Below are 17,364 nucleotides of genomic sequence, written 5' to 3'. Positions count from 1 at the left end.
TGATATAATCATTACATATGAATTAATCCTCCATAGACAATTCATAATTGAAGCTAGGAATTTTTCGTTTACCTCTTCAATTACTTCTTATCCTCATTTACCATTAATTCACTAGTGAGTGGTTCAATTTATAATTTAATTATAAATTAATTGGGCCCACACTCAATTATAGAATTAACAAATGAGAGTATTATCTTTCTGCTTCTCGCAAGAAGGAACGGATTCCATGTCTGTGAATTCATATTCCCAACCATTAATTTCAAATGTAAATTTAAAATGCGAGTATTGAGAATGCATAATTGCAAACTTTAAACAAGTAAATCAAGAATCACATTGAAATGAACAAGAGTCTATAATCACATCAGGATTCAGATTTATTCATATATTATCATCTTTATGATTTAATTTAATTTTCATATTAACAACGGAATTTATTATTAAATGTCTAATTAAATCGGTCCAAGTCCTACATAATCTCATTATATATAAATGCCCCCATCTAGATGTCTCTACATCGACAGTCCGGATAAGACGGTCACATTATTAATGTTCATGGGCCGCATTAGTGATGCTTTAATTAAAGATCCCATAATTTAATTAATTTCATCACAGACTTAATTTAAGTTTATTATCCATAATTTTAATCTTCTTGTACATATAACTTTTATATATACTAAAATCATGGTTACATACTTACATCCAATAAACTAGGGATTTTTCTATGATATTTAAGACAATAAATTTCATGTAAATATGTTGAATAATAAATGTCAATTTTATTAATAATATAAAAACATAGTCTAATTACAATACTTTTAGGACACTATTCCCAACACCATATAATACACGATGTTCTTAAAAATGAAACATTTCTGTGACTTAATTGATATATGATAGATAATTGGTGGCACGATAAGTCATGCAAGTTCTTGGGTTTCGGTCTATGCTAATCTCGGTGCATTTTTTTACGAGATGTTCATATGAACTTTGAGATCAAAACAAACAATACTAGACTCGTCAATATTTTTTTGTTTTGAATTCAGATATTCATATAAACATTTTGTATAAAAAATACCAGAAGTAATATTCCCAAGACCGTAAAATACCAAAAAAAAAAGGGTGGAAATTTGGATGGATTATTGTACAAAGTGGGTAATTTTCTCACAAGGGCTTTGAAGATTTACAAGTCCCGATCGAGAAGGCTTGGCTTGGCTTAGCTTAGCTAGCTAGTATGAGCTGCTGCGCATCTTGTGGACACGATCTCTCAAGATTCCGTTGTAAAGCGCCACTCTATTGGCTGGCATTTCTTGCACTACTCTCCCACCTTTCTTCAATAAGATAAATATGGTCCATGTTCCAGAAAAAAGATAAAATTCCAATATCAATTTCGTTTAGTTTCTTTCTTTTTTTTTTCCGAGAACCGTTAAACAAGCTTGTGTGAAGGCTTTGCCCAAAAAATATTGATCACTAATTCACCAACTTTGATACCCCCTCGCGACACGTTTCTTTTAGTTTCTCTGTGGGTTGAAGTTGAACTAATGATCACGATAATAAGACTTTATTCAACACACAGACGAACATCAGAAACCATTAAATAGGGAGGGAACGTAACATATCTGAATCATGCAACAAGATATATTTTTCAAGTTATTTCATATGTTTATTCTCTCAAAATGATAAGTTTAGCCAGGAAAAAATTACGATCATGCAATATGATCTTATTTCTTTTGTTTCTTTGCGTAAATGGATACGAGGAAACTTGGAAAAAAGAAGAAGAAAATGCCGGGGAAATTATTTTAGTACCTGAAGAGACTCGGGAGAAGATCGGGTGAAGAGGCTTCTGAAGGCGGAGGACCAAGAGAACGACGGTGCCGGAGACCGCCATGGCCGTGGCCAGCACGATACCTTGAGAGGACAGGATTGAAGACATAATTGATTCTTGTTGTGTATATGATCTTTCTGTAAATTTTTATTCGGATTAAGAAATGTGTTTTTTTGTTGGTTGTGAGAGAGAAATCAAAGGGTGACTTTTTAATGGAGAGAAGAAGAAAAGGATGTCTTGATTCAATGTTGAAGACGATGGATGCAATGGGTTGGATTTACAAAGGAGGAGTCAGGAGATTGACCAAGAGATGCTCTCTCTTTCATTTGTATCAAATATTATATTTTTTAATTATATGCTTTTATTTTTTCTTCAAGTCTTCTTTAGTTTATATAAATTAGTATAATGACGTACTAGTTGCATGCTTGTACAATATTTTTATAATTTATTTAGTTTAAATTTAAATGAGAATCAAAATATAATTATAGGAAATAGTGAGAGACTACACCGTAATTCTGATATATGAATTAAAAAATTAAATAGAAATAAAAAAATAATTAAAAAAACCTCATCTACAACTTGGTTGTATAAGAAACAAGAACTCTATCTACTAAACATGGCTTACATTAAAATTTTAACACTTTATTAATATATTTAATTATTAAAACAAAGCATGATATCAAAAGTTAATTACTCTAAGTATCTCAAACTTAATAATATAGTACAAATATTATTGAATGTGTTATGGATACTTTTAATGAGAAAATAATTTTTTTGGTTCAATAAATTTTTTTTTTTTTTACTTTGGTTTAAGCCTATTAACTTTTCAATTTTTGGTATTGGTACAATAACTTATGAATTTTGACTATTTTAATCCATCTGAATGTTATATTTTTGTCTGAAAAATATTATTAGACGTTTACTAATTAAGCTAAAGTTGCAAAAAAATGCGGATTTCTTGATTGTGAAAGAAAATCATTTTACTTGGAAGCAAAATAACATAAAAAAAGTCTAACAAATCAAACAAACTTTATAAGCTCTATGCATTCCACCTGAAATATTCAATGATTGTGAAAGCAAGATGTGCTTTAAAACATCATGTAATCAGTATTTTTTTTGGGTGAAAATTGAATATTTCAGTGGTGGTTGACCAAAATAGCAGAAAATCAGAAAGTATTATGCCAAAATCAAAAACCGAAAAATTAGTGGACTAAAACCGAAACATCACAATTTACTGGATAAAAAAAATATATTTTCCCTAGTTTTAAGTGATTTTTTTTTATAACATTAGGAAACACTAATGTTATTTTGGACAAAATTCATGTTACATATGCTCCACTCTTATTAATTTCATATTTTTGTCCATATTGTTTGGGGCCGAACTTTTATGAGCTCTCGAAAAAATTTCCCAATTTATGAATTTCGGACGTATTTGATCTTCAATGTTAATTCATAGTTGGAAACCAATGGAAGAGTTTGTTCCAAACAAGAGGAATAAAAGAATAGGGAAGAAAAAAAAGGCCAAAAACGTATTATCTCGACTTAATGAATGAATAAATTCATTCTTATTTTTAAATTTTAAAATAAAATGTGACTAATAATAAAAAAAAGAAAAAGAGTTCAAGAATATCCAAAAAATAAAAAAAATATAACAGAAATAAAATGTAAATTTGGGGAAGATTAGGTCTTTTGTGAGACAATCTCACGAATCTTTATATGTGAGACGGATCAACTCTACCGATATTCACTTTAAAAAGTAATACTCTTAGCATAAAAAGTAATATTTTTCATAGATGACCCAAATAAGAGATCTGTCTCACAAAATACGACATGTGAGACCGTCTCACACAAGTTTTTGATATTGGGGGAAACATAGTTAGAAGCTAGTAGGGTAATTAAAGGCGTGCATGTGAAGGAATTTTTCTGGTGCTTCAAAATATATTTTTATTCTACATACATTTGATACATATAGGCAGGGGCGGAGCCAGGATTTAAAATTACCTGGGGCTGGCTTCGTCTCACACTATGTTTAATAAGATAAATAATTAACTAAAAAATTTAAAATAAAATATATATAAATATTGACTTCATGAAAAACATAAAACAAGAGAATTTAATACCTTCAAAAACATGGAGCTAAAACACTACTGAAGTTGTGCACTTCGATTTTTCTTAGAATAAAACCCATTAATTATTAAATCGTTATCAATTTTTTCAACCAAATCCCGTCCGATGTAAATTACCATAGAATCTCCGAAAAACTATGCTTGATTCACATGAAAAATTTGCGCTTTATTTTTCTCAAAATCAATTCTTGTAAACATACACTAGTTCATACTAAAAAAATTAAAATTCTATAAAAATTTTTAGTATTAATAGAAATTATATAAAGATATAATAAAATATGTAGTTACTGCATAATTGTATTATCATATTAGCTAAATTTAATATATTTGTGTGTTATTGTAAATATAGCCTAAAAATATATTTGGAACTTAAAGATAATTTTAAAAATCAACTTACATTAAGTTTTTCAACATGTTGAGTAAAATACGAGCGAAAGTCAAAAGAGATTATATGTGTTTACAAAAGATCATTTTAAAAAATTACTCATAGTTAACAAAAATTCTTCAAATTTGCATAAATAAAATAAACTTAACAAAACACAAAAATAAAGAAAAAAAATACAGAAAGTCAAAAAAAAAATATAATAAAATTTTAGGGAAATTTTAGGTGGGGCTGGAGCCCACCCTAACCCAAGGGTGGCTCCGCCCCTGCATATAGGGACCAAAAAATAAAAAGCATTAATTATTAAAAAAATTTAATATCTGAAAACAACTTTAAATATTAAATATTAAATGTTAACTTCAAAATATTTGATGATTTATAATTCAAGAACGTCACCAAGACCTGAGCATCAATTGGGATTATTTTAATTTTTTTCCGGAATATTCAGAAAGTGAAAAACTATTAGCTGGATGACACTTTGAGCGTAAACAAACAGAGAAGTGGTCGTCTCTCTTTTTAACTTTTGCTGACGGCGTTGCCAAACTATACTAAAGTATTGGTGGTTGATGTGATAAATCTAAAATAAGAAAATAAAGTACTTTTGTTCAAGTTTGTGCGATAAGTGAACATTTGATCAATGATTATAAGTTCAATTTTACCTATGTACAGCTTATTGAACGAGTCTGTCATACAACGTTTGATTAGTACGGTTTATCTGACTAACTTGATTTGCATGTTACTGTATTAGTTCGATTGTTTACTTAAGGATGTCAAAATGACCACCTTACCCCACCATTTTGGATAGCCTCCAAATGGCTAACCCAACCCTCGTCTTGGACCGCAAGTTAGGCGGATCGATCAATCTAATTTGTTATTAAAAATAATTGAAAAAAACTCTAAAAACATTTGAAATGTTAAAGAAAACGAAAAATAAATTTTAATCAGACAATTCAACCAAAATTTAGAAGCATTACCATGCGAAATTATTAATTAATAAATTAGTTAAATAAAATATAAAAAATAAAAAAATACTATAAAATTAATTATCATTAAAATTAATTGAAAATAAATATAATAAAACTTAAAATATATATATAAAAAAAACTTAAAAATACAAATTTATAAAAAAAAAAATTTTAAATCATATTTTGACTAGCTTGCCCGGCCCTAACTTGCGGCTCGCATTGGCTCAACCCGTTCGACTTGCTTCCAAACGGATTGAGATTTTCCCAACCTAGTCCACTCCATTTTTATGACGGGACGGGCTAATCCGACAAACTCAGCCCAATTTGACAAATCTAGTTTTACCCGGTGAATCCAAAAAAATAGTGGTCACAAATTCTCAATCATAAAAAATAATAAAATAAAATAAGAACATAACCCTTTCACTAGTTGTGATCATACGGTAATGGTACATTATTTGTATCAGTATTGTCAAAAGGACTAACCCGTGGAACGTTGAGAAATTTTCATCCAAGTTCAAACCAAAGTGGATTGTGATTATTTCATAAATAAAAAATTTCTAGAAAAATCTTAATAAAATTCTTAATTCTTGATTTAACACATCTATATGTCAGTCAAAGTAATTAATATAAAAAAATTCACACTTACACTTAAAAAATTTTGTTTCAATTTTTTTTTTCTTCTCGACACACGGACCAACCCGAGCCTGCCGCGGCTCACATGCCTAGGTCCTCGACCCACGCGGACTGACCATTTAGGTATGCGTATAAACGAGTTAGTAAAATTTTAACTCAACTTACTTAAAAAGTTTGCGAGACGGGCCAAACAGAGGAGCTTAATCTATATTTCACAACTCTAATTTATATGTGCACCCTTTGTTAGATGATTCGAAAGATCCAGAAAATGAATGGGGAAGCACCAAACTTTTTACAGAAGTTTAATTCATAATTAAGATGGTGAATAAATATTTTCAAACGTTCGAAACTTGAGACATTGTAAAATAAGGATAAAGATGTGCTTGGCATGATTTTTTTCGAGGTTTTATACTTCTATTGATGCAAATATCGAAACACCTACTTAATGCAATTTTGAAAAATTCGTCTACTGAAATATCAATTGAAGATTTAAAAAAAAAAATAAATCAAGACAAAAACTTGTGTGAGACAGTCTCACGGGTCGTATTTTGTGAGACAGATCTCTTATTTGGGTCATCCATGAAAAATTATTACTTTTTATGCTAAGAGTATTACTTTTTATTACAAATAAAGATTCGTGAGACCGTCTCACGAGACTTACTCAATAGATCGAAAATTCTAATATCGCTTTCAGTTCTATTCTCTTTAGTAGGATATAGAGAATTGTTGTAATATTTTGATTTTGCCGTCCTATTTTTTGAGGTTGATTTTTATTTTTTTAAAAATATATATTATATAGTTTTGGTTTGATGAGTGGAATTAGGTGGCAAATCAACTAGGATTATTTCCTTCCAAATTAAAAATCTATAAATTTATTATCATGTCATCGGATTTTACAGCTTAATCAGCAATTTTTGACTAAAATTTGATACAAGTAAAAATCAGACCAAAATAGTAAAAAGCTAAAAGTTAACAGACCAATACTCAAGTTTTACTAGTTATAAGACTAAAAGAGAGAAAATGTTAATTTAAAGGACCAAAATGACTTTTTTCCCGTGAATTGTTCAAGAAATAAATTTTTTTTTTAAAAATTCGGAAACTACAAATCGATCCGACTTGCGAGATTTTAGTTCGGTTTGAAAAATATTCAATCCATATCATCGAATTCAAACCGAAATCTACACATTCGAATATTTTTCTAGTCGAATTTGATCCCGAATTATTTTATTCGATAATTTTGAAAACCTTGCAAAATCAATGTTTTATTGATATATTATAATCATATATTAAATAATATATTTTGAGTACCTCTATTTTCGAGAAATAACATTGAGATGTCGCAAACATGCTAAAATATTTCGAGTCCAGCCCCAGCTCGAGCTCTGATAAGAGCCAAAAATATTTAACTATTTGAGTTTTGAACTGAGCACGAACTCAAATATACATCTTGATATTCGATTCCAAGTAGTATATATACATCCCTGATCACACTAATAAACAAGTCCAATATCATATCCACTCTCCTTTCTTTAAGTTTGCCCATATTTAGTCACATTACTTGTTGTTCATGGTGCTTGTTTTTTATAAAGAACAAATTTCATGCACCTGCTCGACATAATTGAAACCAAGATCTTGCCACGAGAATTCAGCTATGAAATAATTTTACAAGAGAAGTTCTGGTTTTCTAGAAGAATGTGATACAACTCTGGCACGCACTGTCATCAGTATCTTGCAATATACATGTATTCAGTTACATAATGCACATGATATAATCACTTACATTCAATCAGCAGGGACATTTTCAAGTTGTGAGGATTGGAAGATACAGCTCTTTAGTACCCAGGACCCGCGCCCTCGTATCCGGGAAATTCTTGGTCCCGGAGCGCTCGGCAATCTTTCCATCTGGCAAAACCTCAATCGGGTAAGTCATTAAGTGTCCAGGCAAATCGCCCTCCATGACATCCGCCGCGTAAAGCTCCCAGTTTCTTTCAGCCAATTGGTTCACTTTCTGAATGCATTCCAAACTTTGTGGATGACAAAAACAGTTTTCCAGAAGTCCCAGATGCTCGTACCATAAGGCCATCCGAAAGCCGTGCACTTGACCTCTTGCTGGCTGTTTACAGGATAAGTGGTATGGCTGGTAGGCTCCCATTGCAATTTCTGAATCCCTTGCCCCGTCCATGGATCTTTGGTTGATGTTCGCGGATCCTATGATGATGTACTCGTCGTCGACTGCAAATACAAAATAAATGTTTGAAAAAGCATGATTTCATTTTTAGTGCTGCAAGCATATATATTTTGAAAAAAGAAATACTTTACCAATCATCATCTTGGCATGAACATAGATCATTCCTCTCCTGGCCTGCTGAGCTTTACCGTAATCTGTATCGAGGTTTGGCTTTTCTAATGGCTCATATTCTCCACTTTTCTTTGTTTCTCTGTTACCTAAACAAAAGAATGTTAAATAATCCTTAGGATTTGCCTCAATCCCTTTTGATTTGAGGGCTTGAACTATATCAGTGTACATCATTTCCATAGTCCTCGTTTGCCAATCTAATATAGCTTGGACTGATGTAGATTCTGGAAACCCTTCAGGCCACATCGGAATCACGACGTAAACTGTAAATCTCTGCCCGTTTGTGATCTTATCCACAATCTTTAGCGACAGTTCCTTTGGAATGACATGTAGAGCACCGATGTTTTCGACCTTGATGTCGTCCGAGTACCAAGAAAACGAGCTTCCAAGAAAGTACTGATTCTCAATATAAATGAAATTATTTGCACGTCGTATAGCATGGATATACGCATCTTGAATGCTTCGCTCGATGACATTATCTTTGCCACTCACTAGCCCAGATTTAACTGCATTTTCAGGTGAATCGGGGAACCCGAAAGCAGCTCCACCATCTATGGATCGAAAAACTTGGACGTTCCAAGTTTCGCGATCATCAGGAAATATAATGGAAGATGGGGGTATTATGATGTCATCAAGTTCTTGAAGTTCTAATAGTATATCAGTTACGCCTTGTTTCCTCCATCGTTGCTCGAAATTGTAGAGAACATCCCAAGCTGCAGGCCCTTCCAATCGGCAATGAATATCATGCCACGGCTCCCTTGGGCCACCTTTTTGAATGGTTGCACCCTTATAATTTGCCTGATGAAAATCGTCGTGATGTGCGGAGTCTAAAGTTCGAAAAAGGGAGTGAAACTGAGTGTCATATCTGCCATCACATAGATCGATCCCGCCTATAAAACTAACAATTCTCCTCCTATGTGTACCTCCGTTAGGCATGGCACAATCAGCCACCACAATCTTCTGATGATGAGTAAACATCGTGCCGATTTCTATGTTCTGGATTAAGCTACGCCCATTGTCTGGATTACGTGGACATAACTGGCAATGAACATCACTATTTCGAAAAAAATTCCCCGTATCTTCATCATGAGTTGCCATTAGTCCATCATCCTTAAGCCCTCCGACCGAAGTCCTATCATCCCAAATGAGCATTAGTACTCTCACGCCTTCACTAGCTTTTTTCTTCAGAAGGTCGCCAAGAACCATGTCACCCCCTGGTTTAGGCCTCCTATTATCACGTATCAACATAATATTCGTAAAAACAGACCAACCTGTTATATAGATCAAATGTTTCGCGTTCCAAATGGCATCGAAAATGTCTTCCCAGCACCGGTTTGGTTCGTAGAATTTCCCACCGGCTAGTGGAATCTTGGGTATGAAAGCATCAGGAACATGAGCATCTTGATAAAGTGTAACTTTGCATTCCTTCCTCTGCGGAAAGAACGTGAAAGGAACACCAGGAAATTTAGGACTTTTAATGCCTCGAGCCCAACAACATTCCCGGGTAACGTCGTAGAACTGCAGCTTAACATGGATTTTCGAATGCTCATGCATCAGTTTATTATGAGTATAATGGATTTCGAGCCATTTGTCGATTACTTCACCTTGGATCAAATCGGATACAGGTACGGAGGCTGTTGCGATATCATCAGCTCCAATGGCATCGTCGAGTTTGATGGTGAATACAACTTCGGAGGCCGTGTGAGCGCAGTATATATGGAAAGACTCGTTCCATTCAGGATGTGAGTGTTGATGAGGAAGCAATCTTGTTCTTCCAACTCGGGCCTTTCCTAAATCAATTGTTGCGTAGAGCTTTGAACCAGTTATCTGTATTGAATACGATCAAAGCTGAGACAGGACCGGGTTATAAATTTCCACACTTTGTTCCTTTTGCTATTGTTTCAAATTATATTATATTATATTGTAAATTCCAATCTTTGCTGATATAGTGATATGCATTGCACTTTTGGAGTCAATAGAATGGTTATGCAAATTTGTAATTCGGGACTTGTTACACTTTTAATGGTACTATTTATTGATATGCTTCGTCACGTCCATTATGTGAGTGTCACCTCAATTGTGAACATAAAGTTGATCACGATTGGTGAGGAGCATATCAAATTATATTATATTATGTCATCTATTTATTGATATACTTCATCGCATCAAATATATATATATATATACTACTGTTATAATAATAATAAGAGTAAGTCTCTTATGAGACGGTCTCATGAATCTTTATCCGTGAGACGGGTCAACCCTACCGATATTCACAATAAAAAGTAATACTCTTAGCATAAAAAGTAATATTTTTTCATGGATTACCCAAATAAGAGATCCGTCTCACAAAATATGACCCGTGAGACCGTCTCACACAAGTTTTTGCCTAATAATAATAGCATATGACTTTGAATTGTGAATTTACATGAATGTCATTATCTTCATTAAATAATAATAATAATAATAATAATAATAATAATAATAATAATAATAATAATAATAATAATAAATGCATGTCTCTTTGTTCGTTTTTTCTCATCTATTAATGAATTCTAAAATAAATTGAAGAAAAATGAAATTTAACATCCATTTTTTGGAACAAAATTTACAAATAAATTGAAGAAAAATGAAATGTAGCCTCCATTTTTTGGAATGAAATTTACACTCCATTTTTTGTTTAGTTTCTATTTTTCCATTAATTAATTAAATCTTTAATAAATCGAAGGAAAATAAAGTTTATACTATTGTTTAAAATTTTATAGTTATCCAATTTTTGCGTAGATCTTCTGTGAGACAGTACTTTGGATATATATATCTGAGATGGGTCGAATTTTCGCGTGAATTAATGGATTTTAAAATAAAATGAATGAATCACTCTCATTTTAGTGTGAAATCGGTTCATTCATGTTCCTTGTTCATCCATAACTAAACCAAAAGCGTGTGCAAATGGTTGTGTAATACATAATTATAGTGCATGTTTTTATTGTCGCCTTACTATTTTAGTATCTTTTGGTTATTCGTCACAAGCTTTGAATACATAATTTCTTCAATCCCTTAGCCATATTATCTTTGACAAGTAACTTATGCATATTTTATCTGAACTATTTTATATATAAATCTCATCCTATTCTCTTTATATTCCTTTGTTTTGAAATAAATTCATACTATTTTTATAGTTAATTATATTAAAATTATATTTTATTTTAGAAGTTATAAAGAACAAACAATATATTATATCTAATTTTCTCGTTATGTTTACAATACAATACAATATTAATATATTAGAACCAATAAATATTGATGATTATGAAATCATTAACAAAACTGAATGATAGTGAAAAACCAGTGTTTTGGTTCAAAAATATCTTGATTCTCAGGTCAAAAGTTATATTTGTTACCCAAGATATGAATTTTATTTATTATAATTGTGATCTACAATGCAAAGCCTTATACTAAGTGAATGATGTACATAATGAGGATTGCACCGATACAAACCGTAAAACTCTAGGCATTACTAACACAAATAATTGTTGGGTGCCACAAGAGAACACTTCAAAGAATCAAAATGAGTTTAAATTGATTTTGTGTGAAACAATTACTCTTATATACATTAAAGTGATAGAAAATGAAGAATCAAAATGAATTCAAATCATTTTTATGTGAAATAAATCACTCTTATATCTAAGTTATTTATAATGATTTATAAGATTTTTAAAATTTTATTATGTTTTTTAAATATTTTTTGCTTGAAAAATAATTTTTTTTAAAAAATATTACAATTGTCTTCATGTTTTACGTCCTGTCAAATTTCCATTGATGAATACTTATAAAACTTCTACTTTTTCAAGGAACTAATTTATGTATAAAACTTTATAACTTCAAAATAGAAATTATGATTGTTGTAAAAAATCAATTAAAATCGATATATTTGGTTTTTGTTTTATTACTTTGAAAACTCATAGTGTAACTATATTATTTGTACGATTTTATGGTTCGTGATATTAAAATATTTTTCACAGTGATAGTAATTAGAATATGATTACGATTAATGATCATACTAATAAATATTTTTATATTTAGATAGAATATTGCAACACTATATATTTATATGTATATCAAACATAAAACAATTCAATTATATTAGTATTCAAAATCAAACAAAAAATAAAATCCAAACACAAGTATCTTGACTCCATCCCTAATTCAGATATGTTGTATTAACTCAAGAGGTGACCACAAATCACCAATGGACAGATCCTTCCCAAAACCTAACTTGGTCGATGACTCCACAGTTTGGAACATGAATCAACCCATCATAAGATGACCCGATTCAACAATTTGGATCCTTGAACTGATGGGTTGAACCACTTTTCTAATCTCATTAAGATAGCGTAGAATCGAGAGTGAAGTTTTCATTATGTGCATGTCAGAGAATGAACTGCATCCAATTCAATTAAACATCCCAGTTGTGGATTGATTGATTTCAAATACATTAAAATGTATTTAAATGTATTTTTGTTGTTTGTAGAAGTAAGATCATAAACTTCAAATCAAATCCTTACATGTTTATCTAATATTTAATGTTAATTATGATGGATTTTAAGTTCACCCAGAAATTCATTCTACTTTGTATTACTAATGTGTAAATAAGTAAGTGTGAATTTAATATAATGATCAATTGTTTCATCGTAAACAATAAAACAAAAATCGAAATCCATGATTTCAAATCCATCTCCCGAAGAGATTGAAATTTAAGTTTCATTTTAATGTTTTCTTGAAAGTGTTTGAGCAAATTAAACAAATTTAATTTAAAATAAAAAAATAAAAAGTGAAGCGAAATTGAAACCGTTGGTTAATCGTAACCGTAATCAGACCTAACCCTAATCTCAAACTTTTTAATCCACCGGTTCTAACCGGGGGACCTACGGGGTCAAGTTAAAGTGACCTCTAGGGCTAGCATAATTTATACACCACAAATTAATTATCTAAAAAAATTCCAAAACCGAAAAAATATTGAGGAAGTTGGCGAAAAATCCCCAATCAAAACATTTCTTTGGGTTCACTCCCTATCCACAAAATTATGGTACTATGTCATACAAATTGTGGTACACTTCATGTGGAAATGTGGTACTAAAAAAGTACCCGGTCAGGGACAGAACACAAAAAAAACGACGGCTGATATCAATTTTCCCGAAAAAAATTTCGTAAAGAATATACAATAATTGAGGAGTCAGCATCATAATAATATCAATTTCCACGTTCAAACTACTCAGCCTTTCCACCCTACCTACCATTTCTGCTACAAAACTCGAGTAAAATTGCAAAAAATGCATTTAATATTTCTCTATATTATTTAGTCGTATATGCTAAAGAACATATACGACTAAATAAAAGTTTTTAAGAAGGAAAATAATATATAACAGAAAAAAATTAGAATACTAATTCATCCTTTGTAAGTTGCACTGATGATAATCTCTACTTGTATAAAATCCAAATAATTAGCAGCAGCAGCAGGAAAATACTTGCAAATTAAACGAGTTAAATCGGATCGTTAATCGAANATATATACACTAATTTATAAAAATGCGTGGCCAGAAATTTTACAGAAACACGATAGGAGTTGAAGTATATATATGTATATATATATAAAAGAGCATGTGAGTATAAAAGAGCATGTGAAGAGAAGAAAAACTTTTATGAGACGGTCTCACGGTNAATTGTGGTACACTTCATGTGGAAATGTGGTACTAAAAAAGTACCCGGTCAGGGACAGAACACAAAAAAAACGACGGCTGATATCAATTTTCCCGAAAAAAATTTCGTAAAGAATATACAATAATTGAGGAGTCAGCATCATAATAATATCAATTTCCACGTTCAAACTACTCAGCCTTTCCACCCTACCTACCATTTCTGCTACAAAACTCGAGTAAAATTGCAAAAAATGCATTTAATATTTCTCTATATTATTTAGTCGTATATGCTAAAGAACATATACGACTAAATAAAAGTTTTTAAGAAGGAAAATAATATATAACAGAAAAAAATTAGAATACTAATTCATCCTTTGTAAGTTGCACTGATGATAATCTCTACTTGTATAAAATCCAAATAATTAGCAGCAGCAGCAGGAAAATACTTGCAAATTAAACGAGTTAAATCGGATCGTTAATCGAATTCAAGCCCTGAAAAATGATCCCCAGAATTGCTTGAACTTACTTAGCATTCAATAAACGAACTTCAAAACCCATATTTAAAACATCGATACGACGAATACGAAAAATGTTTAGGTTGAAAATAAAATACCTTGTGAAATAATTCGGCAATGAATCCAACGTGCAGCTTATCAATCCCATATATAGTTGCATGAAGATCTCCGTGGAGTAAAATTTGTGCCATTATTTTCTCCGNTCTCACGGTTCGTATTTTGTGAGACTGATATCTTATTTGGGTCATACATGAAAAAACATTACTTTTTATGCTAAGAGTATTATTTTTTATTGTGAATATTGCTAGGGTTGATCTGTCTCACATATAAAGATTTGTGAGACCGTCTCACAAGAGAGTTAATGGTGAGGAGAATTATTTTTTTATTTTTAATTAATGAGTTGGAATCTTGTTTTATTTTTATTTTTTAAAAAAGAAAGAAATATTGTTTTTATGGTACAATATGGCTGGGGTACACCAAATAAAAAGAAATGTCAACATGGGCGGCGGAATTTGAGTCGAAACAAAACATGTATAATGGTGAATTGTCCTCTAACCTATTGGCTTTGTTCGATAGTATTCAATTTCGACAAAATATGATTTTTTTAAAAAATTTGTTTTATCGGGAGATAAAAATGAAACGTTGGGCATTGTTTTCTGAACAAACGAAAGCTTGGATCAAACCAAAGTTCTAAAAGATGCCGTCTAGACAGTCTTCTACCGCCCCGATTTTAAAAAACGATGTTTTTTACTGCTGTAACAAAAATCGACCTCCTACGCGACCGCTTAATGTAATATATAGAAATTTTAAATTTATTATCAGTTTTTTTAACAAATTTATTTATCATATTTTTCAATCAATTTATATCAGACAAAAGAAGATGAATATTTCATTGATTTTTTAGTTTGAATTGGATATAGATGAATTATTGGATAAAGTATGAAGATTAAAAAAAAAAGAATTAGATATTTAAATAAAAAAACACTGCAATTTCAAAATCAAATATCCTATTCAAGTGCAAGCTAAGATATTAGTGATAAAAAAATAATTTTCAATAAAAAGTTTCCATTTTTTTCAATAAAAAGTCATATTAAGTGTGACCTATTATGTATTATTCATTCGACGCATATAAAATTCAAAATTTCAAATTCTTGAAATGTATTATACAGTAAAGACAGTTAGGTAGCGTTTATAAAAAATATTATTTGAAGTGTTCATGAGTTTATAAATTCAATTTCTTAACATTTTATTGGCTAAAAGTTTGAAAACAGTTAAAATAAAATCTTGTAAATACTACCTTAAGTGATGTAACCAGAAATTGTTTATTTTGTGGGAAAAAAATTTGTTTCAATGTAACACATTATTTTAATTTAAAGGATGGAAAATAAAAGTACTAAAATTATAGTACACATGATAGGATAAACGTGTGATATATAATATAAGGATAAGTTAATGATATATAAGAGGTAGGATATTATATTTAATATTTGATATAATTTTAATAAGAGTGATTAAATTTATATATTAAATTGTAATGACAAAATTAACCTTATCATAATAAATTTTATAATTTCAAAGTTGTTGCTTGAGTTCATATTTCTTATATGTTCATGCGCCGACAGTGCTTGTATGATTGATATATTTTTACCTAATTTTATATATTATATAATATGATATAATTGAGCCCTTGATTTTGTGAGTCAAGTCAAATATCAATTTTTAAGGTTAATCGAGTGATACTAATAATTTTATTGAGATTTATAAAAATCATTTATATAATTATCTCGAGTTCATTTATATAATTATCATATTATATAATATATAAAAATATTTATTTGATGGGGCGGTAAAATGAGATAACGATATGGTTTAAGATTTTTATATATCGATGAAAATTAAGTCATTTGTATTGTTTTTTATCATTAAATTAAAATTATCACATGTCATAAAATGAGTACATTATTCTTGTATAAAACTATTTATCACAGACCCATGAAATTATCATGGGCTTTCTAAAAAAGTACCAAACTTGGGATAAAGAGGATTTTTTTATCAATCATTCTCTTATCCCATATACCAAACTATACCTAAAAATATCTAAGAATTATTTAAGTCACATCTTTCTATTCGTCGAAGTATTAAACTTGTCAATAATAAACTATGTGTCAATAGCGAGAGCAATCTCGCTCTCGAGTCCATCCGAGCTATATAGATAAAATTCTAAAGAAAGTTGTTGTTAATGATGGTAAAATTATTACTTGAACCACAAATTTGTAACACAGGAATTTAAATATCTAAATTATATTTTTATGTGTGACAGGGATGAGAAATTTTTTTAGTAGGCTTTAAGCTTTTTACTAAACGCAATATACTTCAAAATTATGAAGGTATTAGGAATCTCGTTAAGTACAATTGTCCTCATCCTCATTAAAATTGTATTTGTAATCTTCTAAGATGTGTTGGAGCACTGATACTCTGATCTTTTCTTTGATCTGACATCTCATCTTTAGCTGATGCACTAAACTCTGATCTCTTTGAATATTTTATTTGTTCTCAAGACATTGGTCTGTTCTTGTATGTCTTGCACTTGATCTAAACTCGTACATATTACACTTGATCTCTCTTCTGTCCTTTGTCTTGTTATTATTTTATTATGTTTGCATCAAATATGTTAGTCTCACGATGAATTGAGTATTATCAACACTCAAACTCGATCTTATAATATGATCTTGCGGCATGTAACATCAATTTTTTTCCCCATGCAGTTTTGTCCCAATATTGTATTTGATATGTAACAAAATGTCATTTTCAAAATATTTATTTGAAAATATCATACCACGATATATATTTTATTAAATTTCCAATATAT

At 30.4% G+C, this 17,364-nt stretch overlaps 1 protein-coding gene across 1 annotated transcript; it reads right to left on the bottom strand.

The window, feature by feature from the left end:
• Positions 1–7,546: 7,546 nt before the first annotated feature.
• Positions 7,547–14,697, bottom strand: LOC140962867 (phospholipase D alpha 1-like). The gene is made up of 3 exons (XM_073421921.1): positions 14,594–14,697; positions 8,248–10,111; positions 7,547–8,160 (listed from the first exon to the last, which is right to left on the bottom strand). The coding sequence occupies exons 1-3, from the start codon at positions 14,684–14,686 to the stop codon at positions 7,730–7,732; spliced, it is 2,388 nt and encodes a 795-aa protein (XP_073278022.1). The 5' UTR covers positions 14,687–14,697; the 3' UTR covers positions 7,547–7,729.
• Between the last annotated feature and the right edge of the window lie 2,667 nt (positions 14,698–17,364).

Source organism: Primulina huaijiensis, chromosome 17, assembly GCF_012295235.1.
Source record: "Primulina huaijiensis isolate GDHJ02 chromosome 17, ASM1229523v2, whole genome shotgun sequence".
Classification (NCBI taxonomy): Eukaryota; Viridiplantae; Streptophyta; class Magnoliopsida; order Lamiales; family Gesneriaceae; genus Primulina; species Primulina huaijiensis.
This window is presented reverse-complemented; position numbering and strand designations above follow the sequence as displayed.

What these genes read in the sequence shown, in the direction of transcription:
- LOC140962867 (XM_073421921.1), bottom strand. Translation starts at nt 14,686, where the DNA reads ATGGCACAAATTTTACTCCACGGAGATCTTCATGCAACTATATATGGG. An exon ending in TTGCCGAATTATTTCACAAG is followed by an intron (nt 10,112 to 14,593) that starts GTATTTTATTTT and finishes TATTCAATACAG; the next exon opens with ATAACTGGTTCAAAGCTCTA. An exon ending in TCATGCCAAGATGATGATTG is followed by an intron (nt 8,161 to 8,247) that starts GTAAAGTATTTC and finishes TTGTATTTGCAG; the next exon opens with TCGACGACGAGTACATCATC.